Source organism: Merops nubicus, unplaced genomic scaffold, assembly GCF_000691845.1.
Source record: "Merops nubicus isolate BGI_N331 unplaced genomic scaffold, ASM69184v1 scaffold677, whole genome shotgun sequence".
NCBI classification, from domain to species: domain Eukaryota; kingdom Metazoa; phylum Chordata; class Aves; order Coraciiformes; family Meropidae; genus Merops; species Merops nubicus.
The window spans coordinates 138,305-163,299 of record NW_008618079.1 but is presented as its reverse complement, the minus strand read 5'-3'; the positions used below and the strand labels follow the sequence as shown (position 1 = coordinate 163,299).

Below are 24,995 nucleotides of genomic sequence, written 5' to 3'. Positions count from 1 at the left end.
TATATCTTTCAAATCTTTATCTTTGGCTTATCTTTTCTAAAGAGAAACTTTATGGATTTTGTTGCTCCTTAAAGGAATCGCCCTGTATACAGGTTTAATACTTTATTAATAAGTCTTTGGTTCTGTGCATGGGCTTCCTGCCAGGCAGCCTACAGCTGTCTCACTGTGAGGTCCCCTCATCAGTTCCATGGAACACAGTTTACCTGCCTGGGAGGCACATGCCTACCCAATCCTGTCAGCACATTCTATTCCTCTTCTCCTTATCGAAAAAAAGAGGTCACTTATGTCATCTGTGGCAAGGATTTTCCCATATCACGTGTGTACATCAGTGCTCAAGGACAGAATCCTGCATGGTGGATTCACCCTTCCAGTCATCAGGAGGAGGGTAAGAATTCACTCATATGACCTCAGTACTGTATGTTCTTTGACATCATTCTTTCCTAAAACCTTCTTAATTTTGAAGAGACAGGGACCTGGCGCTGGTGAGGCCCTAATACATGCCAGCTGGTGCTCCTTTCTTTGGGCCTGTTCTGTATTTTTGTTCCGTAAGGCTTGCCATGATATTCCTATGTTATTTGGCTTGCGAGTTTCCTTATAATAAAGGTCAGCACATCAGTTGTTTTCCCTTCACTCCATTCCCTAAATTTGGTTGGAGGATTCTGGATTAAGACATGTCTGCGAATGTGTTTTTCTTGTGCTAATAGAGGGGGCAACTTGAATAAACTATTGCAAACCAGCCAGAAAGACAGTGGATAAGAATTCTGAGTTCAGGGAGCGCAATGTGAGAGGAAGATACCTGGAATGTCCTAAACCAGAGGTTAGGGTGAAGGTGTCCTAAGCCAGCATCGACCCTCACAGCACACTCTTTAATACGTGATCTGAAATAGTTTGTGGAGATAGCCAGCGCCATTCCTACAGCTGCAGTACCTGGCTGAAATGGTTCTGAGAACTGAGAGGGCTTAGTTCTGAGAGGGCTTATCCACACTTTTGGCTGAAACCAGGTAAACTCCTTGCTAAAGTCTTTCCCCCACAGCTCTTCCCCTCCAATATATAGATTTGACTTTTTATACTGGCTGTATCTTTTTCCTAAGTAGAAAAAAAAATGTTTAAGCATGTTAGTTTCTATAGCCCAGATGAACCTACAGGGATTACTGGCAGTTTACAAATTTAATCATTAATCTTTCCAGATCTTAGGTCTGCGTATAAGGAACAGTTGTCTGTGTTAACATTAGTCTGTTTATTAGCATAGGGGGTTTCCTAACATTTGTTTGGGAATCCACCCTTGTGCTCCTGACGTGATCCATTTAGATTGTTACTGCTACTAAGATGAGAAAGGATACTTTAGAAGTCCTATTTCTTTTACCATTGCATCTCCCTGTCACTTAACAATATTTACTGTGCTAAGTACAGTAAATATTTCTGAACAAAATGTGTGGTTGCCTGTGGTCACTTCCAGTTCTGTTCTGCTGTTTGATTTGCAAAGAAACACTCATTGCATTGATTCAAAACCCATCCAACAGTCAATCAATCCTGCCAACTTCTGTGTACACTGACAGAAAATTCAAGAGGCTGTGTCAGACATTGTTGGATTACAAAGTACAAAATTTTTAATTTGGACATAAACCTAAGAATTGTTAAGCTTGAGATTAATGAAAAATAAGTCTTTTTGATATTTATGAAAATAGTTGTGGGGTTTGGTGTGTTGTTCGTTTGTTTGTTTGTAGTTGCCTACTACTTATAAATCTAAATTTGAACTGTTTGTCACCTGTCACTCTGAAACTTCACTGAATGTTTAGAGCCTGAGCAGGATTATGTGCATCCCACAGTTTAGCCTAATGAGGGTGAATTGAGATTTGTGAATATCAGTTCACAAAATGCAGTGTATCAGCAGGTTAAAGGCAGAGGTAGTGCAGTAAACAGCTAGAAATCTGCTTCATTTGAATCTTCCTTATAATTGATAAATACATGCTACTTCCCAGCTTTGGGATGGAGCCATCTTGGTTTTGTTTGGGGGTAGGCAGAGGGCACATTACTGCTGTGCTGAAAAGGATGGTCTCATTGTTGACCTTGGGGAGCAAACAAATACTGCCTTGAATAGTGCCTACAATAATGGAGCTGAATGCCACGCTCTGGGATGCTTTAGTGTAATTTTTTTCTTTTTCTCTGCATTTACGCAAGTTTTCAGTAACACTTGCTCTCAATGATGTCCTTGTTACGTCAGTAATTAGAGATGGAGAGGCACTGAGGCCCCAGACCATTTGAGACATGCAGGATACATACTTTATTGCCAGATGATGCAAAGGGTAAGAGACTGTGGTTGGATGTTTTATATTGTGTTAGTCACTAAATAGACATCTTCTTGATGATTTTCCTGGCCAGTCACAAAAAAAAAAAAGGGGGGGGGGGGCGGTCTTCATTAAGTTATCTGATGGTTCTGCAGTTTATATTTCCCATTTTGCTTGTGCTCAGATCCTTATTTTATCGCTTTCTTCTGCTTCTAAATCATATTATTATTATTAGAACCCTACTAACTGTGCTTAAATGTCCTTGTCATCCCAGCATCGAGGTGAAAACAAGTTAATGTTAATTTTTTAGCTTCTTTACTAGGAAATTTCTGTGTACGCTGGTATTATCTCCTGTACAGCACAACATTCCTTATCCTTTCATTTTTCATGGTTTCATTCCAATTTCCCATCCACTGTAATTAATTGTATGACTGAATTTACATGTTATTTTGTTGCTGTGGGATTTACAAATTGGTGTTAGGCTATATTCAAGCCACGCAAAATTGCCCTTACAGCTTCATGAGGACATTATGAGGACTGTTTTTCACTCAGCAATAGAAATATTATCTCTGGTGCTTTGGGGATGAAGGAGGTGTTTGGTTTCAAGACTGTGTCCCTTCTTGAATGAACAGACTGTTCAGTCAGGTACCATATACCCCTGACTGTGTAGCAAAAAGTGCCTCAAGGGCAGCAGTTCCTTTCACTTATGTTTCATCTGCAAGCTTGGACCCAGGGATGTTTGCTGTGCAGGATTTTATTTTCTGGGAGGTCAGCTTCTGCAGCTATCTGCAGCAAGAGACAACCTCTTGTTCTTTAATGTCTGAAAAATTAACACTCAAAAAGTCTCCACGACCAACTTCATTTGCTGCTTACTGATCTCTGCCCTTGAAACACAATTTTTGGACTGCCTGATAGCTTTTTACCATTGGATGAAAACTGAAAGGCAGCAGCAGTCAAGTGCAGCACTTAGGTCATCCCTGAATAATACACCATGTTACTGTCATGGTAGTTTGATTCTTAGCACAGTGTATTTCACAAGTTTCTAATGGTCACAAGTCAGGTGGAAGTCTCCTGTGATTAAACACATTTTGATACCTGTTCTGTAGAGCTAGGTTTCCTCTTCTACTGACCTGAATGAGAAATGTACTGTGTTTTCTATTTTGGAAGCAAATTCTACTACTTTGGCGTGATATATAGCTACTCAGACTCTTAGAAATGTATTTGTTGTTAGCAAATGTCTTTTGGTCATAATGTGAAGGTCCTGTTTTGTCCTCAGTGTGTTGAAATTGTTCAAAAAGATAGAATATGGATCACAGTAATTGGAATGATTACATATATACTGACTATACAAACTAATTTTCTCCATCAGAGACACTAAAAAATTAATTATATGTTGTGTTTTTAATTTTTATTTCTTCTAAGCAAGCTTAATGCCCATGAAAGATTTTAAATTGAAATCCAAGGAGAATGAAATAATTTGATATAATATTAAACCATTCCAAGCTGTGTTAATAGGTCATTGGTTAATGGTCTAAGTACAGCAGGGAGCAAAAAGCCAGGAGAGTGCTTTTAAACATTAAAGTGCCTGTTGATGCACACCGTGGAGAAATGTATTGCTATTCAAATGACCTTCATTAATTTAAATTTTACTTAAGGAAACAGACTTTTAAAAAGCTATTTTATGCTTGGTAGAGATATATGCAATATATTTTTACATTAGGAAAATATTTGTAATAGAATGATAAGAGAAGAAAACTCAGGGAGAACAAATGAGGTGCCTGACTGCTTTTTCTGCCTATTTTCTTTGCCAGTCCTTCCTTCCTCCTTCTCTCTCATTCCTCTTATAACCCAGGTTCATCCATCTGTCTGTGATGCTATACAGTCTTGGGAATGGTTGCTTTCTGGTTCAGTGTTGTTGCAGAAGTTATTGAAAGGGATCTAGAAGTTGGAATGTATAGAAAATAAAAATTGGGGGCAAAATACTGCTGGCTGTCAGTGATTATTGGTAGTCCTACTTAATGTTTTAGCCATATAACAGTCCAATTTATCAAATGAATGAGGGAACACATAATTAGTAATACAGTTTGTTTTCTTTAAAACATTCTTAAGTATAGACCTCTTTTCCATGTTACCATATTCACTGTTCCAGTATTCACTTCAGTCCTGAGGATGGCAGTTGAAGTCCTCCTCAAGAGGGAGTGGTGAGGATGGCAGAGAGTCCTCAGCATTGTGAGGTGCTTGGAGGATTGGGGGTATCACTCCTCCCCAGTATGGCCACCCTCAGAGCTGAAACTGGGCAGGAGAGTCAGCAGTCACCCCACTCTGGCCACTGCGAGTCTGAGCCACTGCACTGGAGGCTCCACACACAGCCAGGGGCTTCCACTGGGAGTAACAAGGGTGGTACTTGCTGGGCTGTAGGCTCCCTGCTTCTCCCCCAGAGCCAAGGAGACCCTGGAGTGATGCCACCTTTGGGACAAGTTTTCTTTGCTCTCTGAATTTGAATTTATCGTGCTCATCAACTAAAACTTCCTCATGAGGGTGGGTTTTTTTCCAGTTCTAACACCATTTTGTAATCATGAAAACTTTTTATATGTCTGTATATTGAAGTTGTAAATTTTAGTTTACCTAATATTTTACAGGGACTGCTTCTGACATTAATCACACAGATGATGGATCTAGTATGCAGGATGAATCCTCTGTGTTACCTCTTTCACCTTCCCCTTTATCACTTTTGGAAGCCCTGCCAGTACACTGTCTGCTGGGAAAAACTCTCTTCAGAGTGTGCTGGTAGTTCTCTCTTGATAATAATACACGTATTTTTACCTGGATATTTCTGATTCTATTGGCACTTGTAACTGTGCAGGGATGAAAAACAGGAAAGCTAATTTAATTAATCGAATCTTACAAAACCAAAACTGATTTTGGTGAAGGAGTGTTTTGACCACTAATGTAGGTTACTCATTTTAGCTGAACTAATACGTCCCCATTGTAGACAAAAGCAGTACTCTAGCAGTGTGTGCTCTAGGCCACGTTGATGTCATTCTTTCTGTTTAAGTGCATTTGCTTTTATCTTAGTATTAAAATCATCATCTGTACCTGGATAGTACAGAACCCTGCTGAGAATATTTTCCTCCTCTCAAAATTCCTAGTAGAATTTGTTTTGTAGATGAAATATTAATGTGTAAGGTTAATCCCACTCCATATCATAATGTAAATATATTTTAAATAGATTTTCTGTTTGAGCCAATGTGCTTAAATAAAATAATTTAGTCTGAAGATGGTTTTCGGTTTTATATGAGAAAGGACTGTAATTTCTTAACTTAAGTAATTATGACTTTGCCATTCTGTCTATCACCACATTTGGCTTTAAGCTGTCTTTACTGTACATGACTCGTCAATGGTAATGTGTGGTATAAGAATCAAGGTGTGTATTTGGTGTCTGCTACTAGCATATAATTTCAAGTTCTATGACAGGCACATTGACTAAAGGCTGCATGGTGTAGAGAGGAAGACAGGTAAAGGTCAAGTGCTTTTGAAACTCAGAATCATTAATGTAGAAAAACCATCACAAGTGTTATATTGCAGGTGGTCTCGTGAAAAAATTGTTTCTACTTCAGAAGGCTAATTGATATCACTGGAAAGAAGTGTATTTACTGTCTGCAGTCTCTTTTTAAGAATTTAGTTTGGCTAAATTCTTAAATTCTTAACTTTACAGAAAGTTGACAGGAACTTTTTTTTTCAGCCTGCTGAATTTCCACCCTGTCTGCTTATAAGCTTACCAAAATAAACATTGTCCAAAACATGGGAGCCATCCTATTGTTTGCAGGAGATCACTTTCTGAAAAATGTGCTGTGGCTTAAATACTTTTTTCAATAAGTATCTTGTGCTCAGCTGAAAAGGAATTTCATTGGTACCCATAGTAGAAAATCCTAGCAGCAGACTTAAAGCTCGCAGAGCTGCCTCTGCACATTGTTAAACTGATTGTACCTCGTAACATGTAAATGCCAACGCTGTACTGCTGGTGTTCACCAGCTTGTGATATCGCTCTTCTGGCAGCAGCATATTTCTGTTGGCTTTGGTAGTTCTAAGCAACCATGATTCTGTATTCCTATACTTAATGATTTATTTACCTAAACTTAAAAAGTTCAATTCCCATGTCTGTCAGGAGTTTGTATACTCTTGTAAGGCATAAAAGAGATTTATTTATGAGTAGATGTATGCCTGATGGTCAGGAACCCTGTTGTTTTAATCTCATTTCTGTAAGAAAGAAAAATAGAGTGTAGGAAATTAAAAAAATAAATAAATAATTTTTTCACTTCTGTAAAGGACATTGAGATGTGCAGAAGCAAAGGAAAATGCTATTAGACAAAAAAAAAAAAAAGGAAAAAACATCAAAAATGCATTTTACTCTATTGTTTTTTTTTATTATTATTTTGTCATGTTACCTATGTGAAAACTATTATAGGTTGTACAACTTATAGTGTCTGATTTTTAAACACATTGAATGAAAGCATGATAAACTAAAAACTTTCAGAGTGTGATTATTAAAATCACCATTACAAGATAGAAGCTTAAACTCATGATCTAATTTGTAGTGGAAAATCATTGTCTTCAAGGTGGGGAGTCTGTCTGCAGTTAGTGGAAAAGAATTGTAAACATACGTTGGTTAATTGCCTAGTAAGTCATATATACTAAAAGATTCCTGGCATGTAGCAGGCAGTGTAATTTTAGACTATACAGTGTATAAAAATACACTGCTGAATGTAACAAAGTGGTTCTGATCTATTATAATACTGACAAGTAGCCTAAGGGAACAGGGCGTGCATAGATAAAAGGGTCGCTCTGTGGGTGATTAGACAAGGTAACCAGAGGCCAGTCTTGCTGCTTTATCTCTCAGTGCCAGTGCACTCATGCTATTCACACACACAGGATTTTGGTCTTCTTTTGAGATAGACCTAACTAAGGACCATTCCAATATTTGAATAAAAAGGACATAGGAGATGGCTCATAAGTTCCTCCAGAACTTTGTTGCTTCTGCACAGTAGTTTGGACTTAGGGCTGGAATAGTACTTTTTTTTTGAGTTAGGCTGCACACATGCAGTTATTTTAAGATGTTTTCTGTGATTAGTTGTGAAGAAATTATAATGGGGAGCGAGGAAGGTAGATAAGTTCTATGATAGGTGCGAATCAACAATTTGCATTTAAGGTATGACAGTTTACTTCCTAATTATGGTAATAATCATTAGGACGCATCATTCTGCTTTTAGAAAAAGGCAACAAGGAAATCTGACCTGTAGTACTTTGGGTTTTGGGGTTAGGTTTTTTCCCCTTCATTCTTCCTTGAGGCTAGAGACAAAAATAACAAATTATCAGAACCTAACTGAGACTGTCATCCAGGGCCCTGGATCCAATCCATAGACTGTGCAGCTAAAGCATAGGGAGACTTAAGGATATCAGAGTACAGTGTGCTGAGTCAGCAGCTGCTGCGTGCCAGCCTAGAGGGAATGCTGAGGAAAAGCATATCTTGTAAATCTTTCCTTTACTATGGATTGAATGTTCTATAATGGCTCTTCTGGGACAGAGCAAATGCTGCTGTTACTATTTCTTGCCAATGTTACTGCTCCTTAACTTCAGAAAGGTTAATAACTTCATTTCAGAATGCAGGTATTACACTTAGACTGAAAAGACAAAAGTACTACAGTACTCTGTCTATGGATCTCTTTCAAATTTTTGATTTTGATGGAAGTGGGTTGTGTTTTGGTTTTGTTTTTAAAAGGCTTTACAGCAGTGTTTGTATTCTGATGCTGAATTCTGGGATATCTAGCTGATGTTATTGTACAATAACTACATTAATTACAATAATTTTAAACCTGATGGAGAGACTTAGGTTGTAATTTTAGAAATGGTTATGCGCTTTATTTGGGGGTGATCTCACATAAAATGCAGGAATGGTCATCTGGATAGGAACCTGGTCTTTATGCTCTCAGGAAAGAAACCAGACGCCTGGGATGTGTTCCTCTTGTGAACTACTTGAGACCCCATGACCACCAGTGCACTGGCAGACATGAATGGTCCAGGCAAGTGGGAGTACAGGCTGGGAGCACTCATAAACTGTAGAGGGCAAGGGACATGTATGCTCTGTGGCTTGGAAGCCTTGCTGCAATGCTCTCGAGTTAAGTGTCTCCTGTCCTGCATGTAACAGAAGAAAAAGAAGTCACTACAACACTGTGTATGTATCCTGTTTGTGAAGATCATGAGAAACTGATATTTGTTACTGCAGGGCAGGCTTATTGACTAAACTGAAGAACTTTGCCTAATACTGAGAGGTTTCTGCATATGCTGAATATCAGAATTATGACTTTCCAGGATCCTGCTATTTATAAAGTTATTCTCCTTGTGAGTTTAAAGGTCTTGGGTACTAATTTTTCAACAGGGGCTTTTGGGTTTGCAGTTTTTAGATTTGGACTCCAAACCTGGGTGTACAACCTATTTTAAGAAACAATTATTTGTGTAAATGTGGCTCTTCTGATTCTTTGTGCAACCCATTCTCTTCAAGAACAATTTGATAGCTCATTCTTTTAAAACCAGTGATGTTTTCTTCATAAAGAACTGGATTTCTCAAAAAAAAGGCTGCAGCATTGACAGAGAATGGTCTTTTCTTGGTACAAGTAGATAAACATAAAGTTTTGTTTTGTTTTTAAATTAAGGCTGCAAGATGGTTTCAGTGCTTTCATTGTATTCCTGTAGCATTCACCAATTTTTATTTAAAATATTATAACCCTTATGCTTGACATTCTTTGTCAAAATTTCTGTGTTAGATGTCGTCTTCAATCATTTTTAAGACTCAAGGTCCAATTTGCAGCTGCCTCTTCTATCAGTTGGTCATTTGTCTCTTAAAAATGTTCTTACAGATTGGGGTTTGGTTTCTCTGAGAGAGTTTAAAAATACTGTGGGCATGTGACTTCTAGGCAAAATAACTATTCCATGTTGAGCTTTCTCAGTGTACAATCCATTCAACCCAGAGAAAATAGACCCACTTGACTTCTTTCTGTTATCCCAGTGAATTCTGTTAAAATCAGCAGACCTGCTTTTTATGTAAGAGTACATGTGCAAGTATTTGTCAGATAAGGGCCTTTAAATGACATTATAGGTGTTTTAACATGTATTTATTATGTCTGATTTTAGTGCTATGTGTAAGGCATCCTCTTGTGCAGTGGTTACATTAGTAAGCATGACAAAAACAGGGTTTTTCTATTGAATCAGATATGACCTGAGTAGTTCTTGTTAACCTCAGAAGTATTTAGAACTTCTAACTGAATAATTTGTTTTGTAGGGTGAAATGGGCGCGAAAGGACAGGGCGGTGTTGCTGGTCTCCCTGGCGAAAAGGTACAGTCATGTATATGAATAAGTAATTGAATTCATGGGAAGTGTTCATTATGTCAGTGGCTTATCTGTAATTATGTACAGAGATGGAAGGACAGAACAGTTCTGTTAGAAAATGAACTGCTCTCACCTGCACTGCCATAATTTTGTATCATGCTGAAAAAGCCACTCAGACCAATAGTATTCTCTGCAGATGTGCTTGTTTGGTTCTTTTTTTGCTAGCAGCAGTGGGGGCTATACAGAATCCATGGAAGCCACTTGTTCCTCTATGCAGTTTGTGGTCTGCAAGCCAAGAAAAGAGCTCTTACACTCTCAACAGGCTACTTGGTGGAGCTTTGAGATAAACACCGCTGACCTATAAGCAAAGGGAGTAGCCCTGGCTATGAAGGAATGTCAGTGCTGCTACCTGTGTGTTCAGGAGGGTGTTTTACTTCATATCAGGGTCTTAGTGTGAGAATTATGGTGTTTGTACATGTTTAGAGCTAGTTACCTGTATTACAGGAAGTCTACTAGTCTAATATCCAGCTTCTTCAGTATAGGAGACTGCCCTCTTAACACTGAGGAAATGTCATAGAATCATCATGGAACCATAGAATGGCTTAGGTTGGAAAGGATCCTGGAGATCATCTAATCCAACCTCCTTGCCACGGGCAGGGTCGCCTCTCAACTAGACTAGCTAATGCCAAATCCCAGCCTGCCCTGGACCACCTCCAGGCGGGGGGCATCCACAGCCTGTCCGGGCAATCTGTTCCAGAGTCTTGCCACCCTCGTACTGAAGAAGTTCTTCCTAAGATCCAGTCTAAACCTACTCTCCTTCAGCTTAAAACCATTTCCCCTTGTCCTGTTGCTGGACACTTTTGAAAGTCCCTCTCCAGCCTCCCTGTAGGTTCCCTTCAGGTACTGGAAGGCAGTTATAAGGCCCCTGGGATTGTTCAGCCTGGAGTCTTCTCTTCTCCAGGCTGAACAATCCCAGTGCCCTCAGCCTGTCCTCTTGCAGATATGCTCCAGCCCCTGGATCAGCTTTGTGGCCCTCCTCTGGACTCATTCCAACAGATATATGTCCCTTTTATGGTGGGGACACCAGAACTGGATGCAGAATTCAAGGTGTGGTCTCACAAGAGCTGAGTAAAGGGGGAGAATCACTTCTCTTGACCTGCTGACCACACCCCTCTTGATGCATCCCAGGACGTGGGTGGCCTTCTAGGCTGCATGAGTGCACTGCTGGCTCATGTTGAGCTTCTCACCAATCAACACCCCCAAGTCCTTCTCTTCAGGGCTACTCTTCAACTCTCAATGTCTTGTTGCTTGAGTTTCTATCTATTTGGCATATTGGGATTTTTTTCTGTTTCATAGTAACAGATCAAATAATAATGGATTTTCTGTGTATGCATGGAAGCCAGATAAATTTATATAAATGAATGAAGCTCCCCAGATACATGTGTCAGTGCACTTCACTGATTTTTTTTTTTTTTTTTCAGTGCTGTCTTTAGTATCACAATTTGTCCTTAATCCTCAATTCTATCTACTTAGGTTCTTTTTCATTGTGTACTTGAATTTTTTTTCTTCTTTCAGTCATTGACATGCTGCTTTGATATGTATGTAGCATTTTAGTAACGGCAAAGGGTTTGATTTCTTCTGTAATTATTCAGATTTCTAAGTATTCTAAGAAATAGAGATTCACCTGAGCTGGCAGGTTTAAAATCTGTAATTAACAGGATATAGAACTATGAAACCATCTTCTGTTTTTACTTGCTATTTTTCTCTCAAATTACATAGTGCTAAAAACAGGAGGTAGATATATAAAATTACCAAAGAGAATAGTTAAATAAATGGTGTTAGCTGCTGATGCTAAGTTACATGTGGTAGAAAGATGGAGAGCAGTCTGCTAAGATGTCTAGAGAACTCTGCAACATTGAGGGACTGAATCATAAAGTGGTACATGAAACTCATGAAAGTAATAGGAAACTGGTGCAAGTGAAGAGGAAAAACAAGGCAAGCATTAAGTATTTAATGTTAGACTCTGGATTAGCTATTACTGTTCAGGAAAATGATCTTGGAAGTACAGATCAATGAAAACATACACTCACTGTTAACTACTAGTCAAACAAACGGAATCACAGAATTGATTCCAACTCCAAATGGAGTTTGGGAACGATGAGGAAGAGAATAGGAAACAAAGTAAAAACATACTAATGTCACTGTTATTAGTGAAAATGTGTTGTGTTGCATCTTGAATGATGTATAGAGTTCTGGTTCCCACATCTTGAAGTGGATCTAATATTACTGGAAAAGGTACAGAGAAAGTGTGAAGAGTCATCAAGAGCATTGGGCATTTCCAATTAAGCAGTGATGATGTGGACTCCAGTGTGAAAAAGGCAGAACTGAAGTGAAATAGCTTGGATATGTGCTCTATATAATCATGAATGGAACAGAAAAGATTAATAGGGATTGATTTATTTATTTTACTCTCCTTTTCAGTGTGCAAATTAAAGCGTCAAACCTCTATGACAGCAAGTTCAAAAAGGATAGAAAGGGCTCATTCTTCCTATTACATGATTACAGTTTGGACACTGCCACAGGAATTAAACAGTCTAAAAATTTATTAGAAATTTGATGGAGTAAAAATCCATGGAGTGTGTCAGACAGACACTGCTGCTTGTCTGAAAGTTCTTGAGCTCCAACAAACTGAAGTTTGGGAAACCCACTGAGAAGTCTTTGCAGTTGCCTTGTTGTTATACTTTTCTGTAGGCATCTGCTGTTGCCAAAATTGTAGTCATGTACTTGACCAGAGAAACCTTTTATTTGATCCAGCTAGACAGTTTCTACTTTACTGTGCTCCCAGATGTGAATTAATGGAAAGAGTTATTGTAAAACATTGTAGATTGAATAAGATTGATCTAGAATGAAACTGTGTTTTCCCTTGGCTCTTTCTGTAGCTCCTTCTCTGATGTTATCTTCCTCTAAAATTACCAGGCTCCATTGCTTTTCCAAGACAAGTTGTTATTACAGTTTCCATGGTTAATAGTGTTTGGGTTTTTTTGCCTAGCGCCTTGTAGATTCACTGTCAGGCCAAATCCCAAAGCTCCCGTTGGCTTACATAAGGCTGAACAGTCAGATCATATTTAATACCAAAACACTGTACTTTTCCTGAACATTATAACTCTTTTAATTTAGACTACAAAAAAAAAAACCCATACCCTTGTTGCAAATTAAAAATGAATTACTGTGGAGTTTGAAACTGACAAAACCAAAAGCTATTTAAAAAAAGAAAAAGAAGGCAAACAAAATATTTCGTACGTGCATAACTAGATGAAGAAACTGAAATCCAGCCACTCAGCTTCTGCTAGCCAGACATGTCACATCTATATAGAGTAGTACAGTGCTGTGTGCAATTATTAGCTCCTTTCTGGGGGCAGAATCATTTTATTTTTCACATTAACATGCTGTATCTTTTAGCTGATGCTCAAGAGCTATGTAAACGTGTGTGCATTTGTTATTTTTGCACTCTTTATTCTGTGATATTCTGGATGCTAAAAATGTACATACAGATTCAAAGATGACTGAACAAAGTAAAGGAATAAAGATATTCCAAGCACTATTATATACAAAGGTGTCTACTTTGTATATAACAACATCTCAGGAAGTGGAGGTGTGGATTGTGCAATGCTGGGATAGCACCCTCAGGAGCTACTGCTGTTTGTTTATCCTCTTAAACCCTTCAATACGTGTTACCTTTTGTTGGAGATGTTACATTTGTTTGACTGGTATGGTTGGGTTTGTGTTTTTCTGTATTTTTCCAAGCTTTCTGCAGATATGTCCCTTGAGTTGCTAATTTGAAATAGGAAAAATAAAAAAAGAAGCAATACAATTATTTTTTATTTAAGTGTAGTTTGAGGTTTTAGAGAGCAAAGGGACTCTTTCTGATACACCCAAAAACCATCTACTGCAATGCTTCGTTATTCATACTTCTTTCCCTGGGGAATGCTTCAGAGAATAAATACATGGCAGATCTTACTTATGTTGCTATGAATAAGCAACAATATTCATTAATTTGTGTCCAGCAGAACAAGGGAGGTCCTTCTCCCCCTCTACTCTGCCCTGGTGAGACCTCACCTGGAGTATTGTGTCCAGTTCTGGGCTCCCCATTTCAAGAGGGACAGAGATCTACTCGAGAGAGTCCAGTGAAGGGCTATGAGGATGATCAGGGGACTGGAATACTTGCCTGATGAGGAAAAGCTGAGAGACCTGGGGCTTTTTAGTCTGGAGAAGAGAAGAGAAGACTCAGTTGGGATCTAATTAATGTGTATAAATATATGGGGGCTGGGTGTCAAGAAGAAAGAGAAAACGTGTTTTCATTTGTACCCTGAGATAGGACAAGTGGCAATGGATACAAGCTGGAGCACAAGAAGTTCCGCCTCAACATGAGGAAGAACTTCTTTACTGTAAGGGTTCCAGAGCACTGGAACAGGCTCCCCAGGGAGATTGTGGAGTCTCCTACCTTGGATACTTTTAAGACTCATCTGGATGCGTTCCTGTGTGACCTGCCCTAGACTAGATGGTCTTGCTCTGGCAGGGGGGTTGGACTCGATGATCTCCGGAGGTCCCTTCCAACTCCTAACATTCTCTGATTCTGTGATTTGACCTATTTTGGAAGTTTGAAATGAGATAAACTTGGCTATTAGAAGGCATGTTTCTATAGAACCGATTAGCACAAATGTTTCTGACATTGTAATAAAAAGCCTAGTTAGACTAATTCTACCCAATACACTTTATTACTTAAGAAAATCTTATCAGGAGAATCTCCAGGAAAATTCTCCATAGTCATATACTTAATTTTCCAGATCTGTGTAAGTGGCAAAACATCTGTAAGGCTTCATCTGTGGCTTCAGGGGTCTAAAGTGTGAAAATAGATTGTTTACATCACGTTATCTTCAGTCTGTCTTCAAATGTAACACATGGCTTTCTGTCATTTCAAAGACATTACCACTGGCAATGTAATTTCACTAAGTTCTGCAGTGATTTTGCAACAGTTGTACTGGCTAATAGGTGCAGACTTCTAGGAGATTCTTGCCATTTGAGGGGTTGGATCTGCTGTGCTCTAATACAGAGAACCAAGTTTAAGTCTTAATGATTCGATGGTGACATAAGGATAGCCTTGATATCCAAAAGAAAACAGATGAGTGTTCAGACCGTAGTTTTGCAGTTTTGCTGATTTTTTTAATTTTTATTTTTTTCCCCCTACTGCAGTTCTTTTAAGCTGCCAAAGTAAAAAACAAGGTATTCACTGACTGGCAACATACCACAAAGTGCCTGTCATCTCATCTGTCTTCAGGGCAAAAGCAGCCAGTGTGACAGTGCTGACTAGCCAATTTAGAGAGTCAAGAATCAAATGCAGTGCCTGTGGAGCCCTACCTCAGGCCCCCAAAGTCATAACATGGTAAATCACAGACACCATCACGTATATGAGTTTATTTGATGTCTAACTTCATCCCTGTTCGTTTTCAAGGAACCTTCTTAAGAGATGTTTTTAAAACAGTAGAACCTACTTAGGGCAGTGGAAGAAATTCTTGAGAGTATCAGAGGAGAAAATTCTGTGGCATTAGGTTGTAGTTCTGAAAAATAATACTAACTTAAGTCCTCCTTTGGAAGGAAACACACTTCACTTGTAGACTGCCAGAAGATACAGAATATATTGCCATGGTCCCCTTCCTGCAATCGGGACTGATTTGTAGTTCAGCCTTCTGGGGACTCTTCTTCAAGGTACTTGTCAAATCATGGTACAAGAAGAATTGTAATGTTGTGGTAAATCAGAATCACTGTACCTGTGAGACCTTATATCTTGATCTGCAGGTATTCAACAAAATCTGTGAGAACAGAAGAAACACATGTCAAAGGAACCACTACGTTAGTCTGCTTTTGGGCAGTTAGTAAGTGAAATTGTCTCTGGATATGCTTCTGAAGCCATTTAGTATAACTGACTGTATGGCCTAAGTGAGAAGTTTATTTATGTCCTGGATGCTAGGTGATGTAGTCCTATTTGGTATTGTGGTTTGTTTTTTGATAGTCTGTGATGCCTTGGTTTGTCAAGATAAACCTCTCTCGATTGTTTTGGAATATCACATTTTAAGAAGTGGACGATCTCTGTGTGCTTGGAAAGTTTAGAAGGACAGTTCCTGCTTCTGAGAGATAGGTTGCCATCATGGCATGTACTATTGTATCAAGTATTAAGCCTCTTGCGGAGTTATGGTTTGTGTGTGTCATGGGTCCTGCTAGCCAAAAGCTCTTAAGCTTCTGAGAACATGCTGATGGCAGCAAGATTCAAAGAACTCAAGCTGCTGAAGGTGAATAATTGGCTCTGTAATTGGCCATTACACATTTGTCTCTTTTTTTTCTATTATGAAAATACTTTTCTTAGTTACCACATTCTAAAAAATAAAACTGACACAGACAGAAATGGTATTTAGACAGTTCAGTAACCAAACTAGTCTGGTTTTGCCTGTTCCACTTTATCCAAATGTCCATAGTAATTGCTTTCATATGGTTCATGGTATACAATTCATTGTGATGGAGGTGATGCATCTGGTTCTTAAACTACATTTTATTAAATACTTGTGACACCATTCACTCTTAATACTTGGCTTTCAAATGACTTAGCTTTACTGTTGTGGTTTTTTGCACTACTTTTTTGCAATCTAGATTATGAACAGATATCCTAAAGTATTAAATATATTGAGTAAGCTTTTTAAAACAGCAGGTTTTGCACAGTAAGCCTGAAGAAGCAGTGAAATACTCAATATGCTGTGCATTTGCTACTGCACTGTATGGGTGCTCCTGCAGTGTATTAATCAAATAAACATTTAGACAGAGTGAACAGAGAAAGAAAGGCTTATGTGTGTAAAAACAATGTTTATCACCACACAGCTTAGATTTATATTCAAAGTCAGACTAGAGGAAAAAAATGAGTGTACACTTTGAGAGCTCTACCAAATGTCTGAGTGCGACTTGTACTTCAAGAGTTGTGAAGATGAGGTTGGGTTTACATGAAACTGTGCAGTAGGTATCTGTAAAAAGGTTGTTTCTTCTTTTGCTCGCTTTCCTATATTTGTGACAATGGCCCAACAAAGTGTGCACGTGCTCACATATTCTGTGAGGTAGAAGATAACAGGACTGGAATAGGTAATTTGTCTGTGGTGGTCTTTTTCCTCACTGAACTGAATGACATGGTTATCTGTAACTTCAGTTTTCTCAAGTCTGTTACCAGTGTGCTGTGTTCAGTTTTAACTGATTCTGAAACAGAAAACAGATAATTTTATTCTTGTTAAATCTGATTACCATTTTCTAATAGGGTTCTCTTTTTTTATTTGGCACATGTAAGGAAAATATTAGTAAAAGGGTTCCCAAAACATCATATTGATATCATTTGTGGTATGCGTGCTGTGTCAAGATGGCATGTTAGTGCTTCCTGAACAGCCTGCTTTGCATTGCCTGGCAGGAAGAGCTTTCTTAGTGGTACCTGAGAAAGTGAGTTTAAAATAAGGTACGATAGTTTTCTAAATTGAATTCATAAGCTCAATATAAAACATGGCTTAGACATGGTCAGTGCTTTGTTTTCCAAGATGATTTAAATATATATAAATTCATTTTAAATTTTGGAAAAAAATAACCAAACATAAATGGCGTGCCAGTATAGCACGTGACTTCAAATTACTTTTGGAGATGCTTTTAATACTTATCTGTGGACTGAGTTACTCCAGGCTCAGGTCTTCAGGGCCAGCTGTGTCATAAAATCCACAAACGGAAACTTGTTAAATGTACATCCAAATCAAATCATGTCAGCATGTAGATCCTTGACCTGCTTTCCCCATTGCTCCAGCTAGACCATGGGAACTCTGTCTAGAATTTTCCAAGGCATATTTCACTTTGCAGAAGAGCCATGGGTATATGGCCTATTATACCAGTTCAGCATGTGATCCCGGAGCATCAATCACTCATGCAAACATACAAATCTGTGGAGACTTTGGTGTTGAGGTTACAGTAATGCAGTCTTTTCCTTGCAGCTGTCTCTAAAGATCTCTGGACACAATGCCTTCCACATTTCACATGCTGCACAGATCCTTGACAGGGATCAGTATATTTCTGAGGTAGCTCATCAGCATCTCTAAGAAAGCTTCCAAAACTGCATGTGGAGCATTGGATAGGTGCTGCTTAAAGCCATCTTCCTCAGTCTGTCTTTTATTCAGTGCCATCCAATTTCTGAGCTCTTGTCATTTCTCATCATTTATATTTCAATATTCTTAGATTAGGTAGGGACATAAATTGTGCAAGTTATACAGCTTTTGAAAAGCCCTTGTACTGCTTTACTCTGGAGTCTCCAGCAGAGATAAAGAGAGTGTAATCGCTGGTACAATAAAAGTATTTTGCATCAGAAAGCTTTTCAGACTAGGAGAATTGTGAGCTGCAAGAATGTAAAGCTGAAATAACATTTTAATAGGAAATAAGGTGCCAATTTTTAAACATGAGGTTTTTATGGCTAAACAAGTAAATAGATTACCCCCAAAAAAGGCAGACAGTGGTTTTCCAACTGAAAGCTATATTACCACTAAGTTTAAAACCTTCAGTTTGAGAATTGCTGGCCACTGGAAGTCAAGCAGTTGGACACCATCTGTTACCGGCATGAGTACAAGTTTTGCATTCTTGTGTTTTCAGTGATATCTTTGTGTAGAGTTAACACACCTGATTTTAAGAGATGGACGTGTATGAAAAGAGTAGCTCTCAATAGCTTTTTGATGCATAAATATGCTTTCTAAAAATCTTTACTGGGCAAATATGCTGTAGACCATTATGTTTCCCAAAACTCGTTTCATTGCTTCAACATGTATAGTTCTTGCTTACTTGCTCTCTGTCTCAGTGTTACAAGGAAGTGTTTTGAATAGCCTTTGATCATAAATTTGATTCCAGAGAGCTGTCTGCCGTGCTGACTTATTTTTGCCTTATTAGGTGATTTTTGCAGTTCTCAACTCCAGGAACTTTTGAGCTCCCTGGTTTTTCAATTCCTAAAGCTAAACGACAGCAGTTCAGTTGAGTTCTCAGCAGAAAGCTCTGTGGAATCAAATTACCTTGCCTGCGGTGGCATTGCTTGGGTGTTACATCCATTCTGGAGGGAATGGTGCTAATCACTGTTGTAGGCTGGGTGCAGTTGGTGAGAAGAGGCTTCGTTTTTAATTAAAGAATTAGAGGGTTTTTTTGAGGGGGAAGAAAAAAAGGTTTCAGCCTGCCAGCTAACCCATTTGAGGAAAGCCATGGCATTGTCTTCTGTCCTCCCGTGGTTTCCCACAAAATCAGATTAGTACGTCTCAGTAGAACAAAAGTGCAAATGTGTTTTGGGAGCCAGATGCTAATGCTTGTATTGCTTGGCATCAAAGCCGTGGGCTCCTTCATGCGGGTTGACACTGGTGAGATAAGAGTGGGGTTGGAAGGGTCTACCCTCTGGTATTTGCAGTTAAACTGTACTAGCCAGCAGAATGCGGCCAGTCACCGGGGCCTGGCGTGCAGCGGCCGCTATTGTGATGTGAGGTGTGGCCAAAGAAACCAGAGGTCACCAGCCATTTTATAGGGGTCTGGGCTGCTGGGAGCAAAACTGAGGGTGGCACGCTGCCATGCAGGACAGGCTTTTGTTAGCATGTTATGTAATGTGGAAGTACAAAATAATGCAGTCGTTAAATAACGTAGTCATTAAATGCAACTCTTTGTTCTGTAATCAGAGATTGATGAATACTCCAGCTGTGAGCCTGCCTGGCTCTGGGATTCCTAACGATGTTTCAAAAGCCTCAGTCAGGACCTTACAGACTTTGAAAGGGAGGGGGGAGGCTCGGGGATTCTTCAATTGTTCGTAAATTATATTTATTAGGTTCTTTCTGTGACGTTTCTGTGACTCCTTTTTTTTTTTTTTCCTGCACTTGTGAGGGCTTGAGACTGGGTTTTGAAACTAGTATTCAGAGCTTTTCGTATCTCATCAGAAAGTAAGGCTTTAAGAAAAATAGCCTTTATTGCAACACTTAGCATTGTAAAATTTGGCAGCAGTGTGTTGCAGGAGATAGACTATTTGAGGAGGAAAGAATTTACTTACTGTACTGCATCATTGTACAGCTTGCCTAACACATTTTCCCTTCTTTTCTTTGTCTTTCTTTGAGGAATTAGGTATTGGACTACACCAAAAACTACATTTGGGATGTGATGAATCATTGATCTATATTGGGATAATTATGGATAACTTATGTTATTATACTTAATATATAACAGTATTATCTCCCTGGCTAACTTATTAAATTTATTAAAATTAGTGCATGAGATTTTTTTTTACAAAGTTGTTAGCTTCATGCAGAAGAAAATGTAAATGTACTACAAGTTGTACAGAGGTTATAGGTAATAATGGCGGCTGCTGTGACTTGTAACCTATTAATTCTCCGTTTTTTTGGTGGGTGAGTTGTATTAGTCATGTAATTACCTAAATCAGCTCAAGCATGCATTTTTAATGTCAAAGAATATACTTCTTAAAAAAAATAAATTATAATGTAGATTTTATATTCCAAATCTAATGTAAATTTTTTTTATATTTCCTAGACACAAAGTTGCTGGACATAAAAGCTGCTTTTTATTCATACAGTAAAATCATTCACAGGTATTGCAAAAGAGAATGGTTGTGATTTTGTTTTTTTGGTTGTTGATTTGGGGCTTTTTTTTTTGGTTTTGTTTTTTTTCCCCACTGCTAGGCAGTATTTATCAACACCTAAGATTCATACTCCATGTTTCAAGTCTGAATCGATTAAATCAAAGTGACACGCTGAGGCTGGGCCAAGTCTTGTCTAATCAGCAGTCAGCACTGTTCTTCTGGCATGAGGCTCCCAAAAATAGAAACACGAGAAGTCAAACAAGTAAGTGGAAGGGCACTAAAAGAAAAAGTGCTGTTAATTCCACTGTTGACTTTCTGTCTAATGGATTCTTGTTCCCAGGCCACACTAAGTAGAGCAACTGGCGTGGGGTGTGTTTCTGCAGATGGCTGAGCAGTGAACACACACAGCCCAGCTGGCTGACAGGTGTTTGAGTTGTGTTTAACAAGTACCTCACACAAGCCAGATTTATTTTTTTTTTTTACAGATATTGAGACACTAGTGAGCTAATGCTTTTTCCTCAGAATTAATACCCCTTTCACTGTGCTCCCTTGCTGTTGTGAATGGCAGTTCTTCTGATTTTCCCTTACAAGGAAGACAACATTGTTTTAGTTTGTAATAGGATAGTAAATAGGAGAAATTATTCCATAGTTAACTTTGTTTAATAGTTGTAACTTGTTACCTTTACATGTGGAGGATGCACAACACTTTATAACAATTGATAATAGGATCTCAAGAAACGTTTCTTTAGCTGTCTGCTTCTTAGAATTAAATTTCCTTAAACAATATGAATGGAAGAAGAATGACAGACTTTTGGGATATAGCTGTTACACTCTATGGTTGTGTGTCTTCCCATAACATGAGCTGTATACAGCGTAGCACAAGCCTGGAGTAAAAAGTTCCCTGCCTGGAGGAGCATACAGTATTGATAAGAGATGTATTGATAAGAGATGTGAGGGCTGAGCAAAGGTGGGAAACTACTTAACAGACAGGAATAAATAGTGTACAGTGCCCTCTCTTACTGATTTTGTTGTAAGCTACATAACAGCACTTCAATTGGAGAGAGACTGTCTCAGTGGTGGCCTGTTTGTTTAAATGCACTTGGGAGCTGTTTTTTGGTTTGTTCTCAGAACTGTGAGTGATAGAAATTACGACCTTTACTGACGTTTCTTAATTCTGTGATAACAACTCTGCTGGCAAAACCAGCAGTGGAAATAGTGAAGTATCAGGATGCTCTTACAAGTCATCTTTGATTAATGGGAACACCCAGAGCCTTAGCCAGTAGGATGTGTAGTGTAACATTGACTATGGCTACTTTGTCTTCTTCCACCTCCTGCCTCATTTCTTCATGCTTTAGCCTGAGCATTTTTATTTTCTAGTATCAAATCCAAGAGGTGGAAGAAGGTGAGACTTCAGGAACTGTTAACAAAAATGCATGGCTCTTTTTAATGGACAGGAATAAAATGCTAGTGTTGTGAAATAGCCAGAAGAAATACCACCACGTAGAATATAGTGTACTGGCAGTACTTCTGCTCAATTTTGGAAGAATGAGAAAGGAATGTAGGCAGAGAAATGGCTTTCAGAGTAGTGTTGATTCTCTAAATAAACATTGGGGTTTAGTGAGAGGATGACTGAAAACTCATACTGAGAACTTTTGTCCATCAGATAGTGGACTAGCTTCTTTCTGTCAGGCATGCCAGATGTAGGATATGGAATAGACTAATAAGCCTCAAAGAGATTAAGAAAAGGACCTGAAAGGAAAAGTTGCAATCCTACTAGGCTGAGATGTTTCTGTTAAAATTAAAACTTATCAGATTTGGTAGCAATGGTTTATACCTGGAGACTTACCTTTAGGGAGCAGTTCCTAGGGCTCCTGAGCTGTCAGTAGATCTGCTGATCTTGGATTCACAGGTGGGAAACTAGTGGAGTCCTAGATACACAGACCTAGATCTGAGCACCAGATGCCCACCAAGCCACTCTATCACCCTCCCCCTTTCCTCTCCATCCTCCACAGAGCAAAAAGGGAAAGGAAAATAAGATGGAGACAAAACCCTTTATGGGTAAAACCAAAGGCAGTTTAGTTGGAAAGCAAAGGCAAGCACTGCCACATGTGGAAGTGAAGAGAAAAAACAAAGATTTATTCTGTACTTTCTGATATCTGGCCTACTCCTGGGAAGCAGGGATCCAAAATACGTAGTGGTTGCTCCGGAGGTCTAAGGAATGCGCCCTTCCCCCCTCCCCTCCCCCCCTTTGTGCTAGCTTTATAGCTGAGCTGACATCATATGGTATGGAATAGCCCTTTGGTCAGTTTGGATCAGCTGTCCTGGTTATGTTCCCCACAGTCCCACTTGGGAGGAAATAGAAATTTCCTAGCTTAGAAATCCCAGTCTATATGCAATCTGTTTATTTTTGATTCACCTTAAATTCTTAGTTTTTTTACTGCTATTTTGAATTTCATATCTGTGTGGTTAGACGTTAGACTTAATAGTGTTTAATGATCTGTGAGATCTCTGCTAGTGTAAACTGACACTTGTACCAGATGAGAATCTGCCTTGTGAATCTTCAGGTTGTGGAAATAGATGATGATGATAATTCCTGCAGTAAAGAACAGCCTCTGACATATAAGAGGCTGACCAACGCTGTTTACCTTCCTAATGTAAACTTGGGGATCACATTATTATGGTGATATATTCACCATAATATGGTTTTAATATATTTTATTATTTTGAAAAGACTTCAGCAATTAATTGATATTGGATAATGCTTTTTAACTTATATTTAACATTATTGTGTTCAAATATAATTTTAGCAAGGCAAATTAGATGAATTTTCAGTTCTGTTGAAACCTTAATGGGATTTAGATTTGCCATTTTATGGCTGTGTTAACAACAAATCAATGAGTAGTGTGTAAGTCAGGCAATTTTTCTTTTGACCAGTCTTCTGTAAGGGAAAAAAAACATGGACAACTGATAGATTTTTGTTACTATGAGTGTAAGATCACTTCAAATATTTTTTCTACTGTATTGCTTTAGATGATGGAAATATACAACTGGCTAGCCTTAATTTTCTAAACTATTCATCCATAAGACATCATGAATCTTTGAAACCTCTTGCAGCCAGAAGCCTATTTGTGTATTTTCAGTACTCTACAGGAAGTGTTCTCGTTGTTTTCGTTTCAGTTTTCTTTATGCTCTGTGTATGATGTTGTAGCTCAGCTGAACAAGATTGTTTTCAAGCCCATGTTCAATTCCTGTCTACACTATGTTTTTAAATAACAATTAAAAAAAAAAAATTGTTATCCACTTCTAAGTAGTAAAGTATAGTGTACTTCTTACCCTTCTTACCTAAAAAATTTAACTGAGCTATTAAAAAAAGAAATTTGACTCATCCCAAAAAAATAGGGGAAAAAACTGTAAAGGCCCTTCAGGCTCCTAGGACACAGTGAGGCAAAATGAGGAGAACCTGTTCTGTTCCACTGCTCTTCTTCATTGCCTGGAACTCTCCCCATGTTACAAGCTCTGTCATTAGAACTCCTGAGGACTCCACAGAGGCTAATAAGTTTCCTCTCACAACTGAGGAACTAAACACAAACTACCCAAGGTCCTGGTTGTGTGCTGATAATAAATTCTGCTTTCATTGTTCTCCTTTATTTGCTATTTAATTCCTTGCAGTCCAGTTCTGTTCTGTTTGAAATGAGTGGCATTTGAGAGTGGTGACTGGCAATGACGCTTCAGCTTGGGAATTGTGGCTGGAAAGAAGCCTGCTAGAAAAGCACCTGAGGGTGATGGTCCACAGCCAACTGAACATGAGCCAGCAGTGTTCCCAGGTGGCCAAGAAGGCCAACATCCTGGCTTGTATCAGAAATAGTGTGGCCAGCAGGACAAGAGAAGCAATTGTGGCCCTGTACTCGGCATTGGTGTGGCCCCATTTTGAATACTATGTTCAGTTTTGGGCGACTCACTACAAAGACACTGAGATGCTGGAGCATGTCTGAAGAAGGGCAATGAAGCTGGTGAAGGGTGTATAGCACAAGACTTACAAGGAGCTGCTGAGGGAACTAGGCTTGTTTGGCCTGGAGAAAAGGAGGCTCAGGGGAGATCTTATTGCTCTCCACAACTACCTGAAAGGAGGTTCTTGTGAAGTGGGAGTCGGTCTCTTCTCCCAAGTAACAAGCGACAGGACAAGAGGAAACAGGCTCAAGTTGCACCAGGAGAGGGTTAGGCTGGATATTAGGAAAAATTTATTCACTGAAAGGGTTATCAAGCAGTGGAACAGGCTGCCCAGGGAGGTGGTGGGGTCACTAACCTGTTGACAAAAATGGGAAAATAAATCCGATCTTGTGAGGCCAACACCAAATACGCAACAGACACAAATTGGGAGGCAAATAGTCATCGTTTATTTACAGCAACATTTGCAGGTCCTTTTGGATTGCCGGTGATAAATTAAAAGCTGCAGGTATGACTAAAGGTTTATTGCTAATAACAACACCACACTATACTGAAATGCTGGGTTTTCAACCCCAAGCCCCAAAGTAAGGTTGACGTATGGGTGATTCCCACAGCCCTTCATAAAGAGGTGGTGAGTTTGCCTTATAGCTTCCCCCCAGGGTGCGGCCCGCCCTGCAGGGAGAGCCAGAAGGGAAATGAGCCCCAGGGGTCC

The 24,995-nt window shown here is 39.0% G+C and overlaps 1 protein-coding gene across 1 annotated transcript in view; it reads left to right on the top strand.

Moving 5' to 3' along the window:
* COL19A1 (collagen, type XIX, alpha 1) overlaps positions 1-24,995 on the top strand; it is a 188,893-nt gene that overhangs the window by 34,720 nt on the left and 129,178 nt on the right. Inside the window, exon 9 of the mRNA XM_008943299.1 lies at positions 9,619-9,672. Coding sequence (XP_008941547.1) covers positions 9,619-9,672 — 54 coding nt within the window. The remainder of the gene's footprint in view (positions 1-9,618; positions 9,673-24,995) is intronic.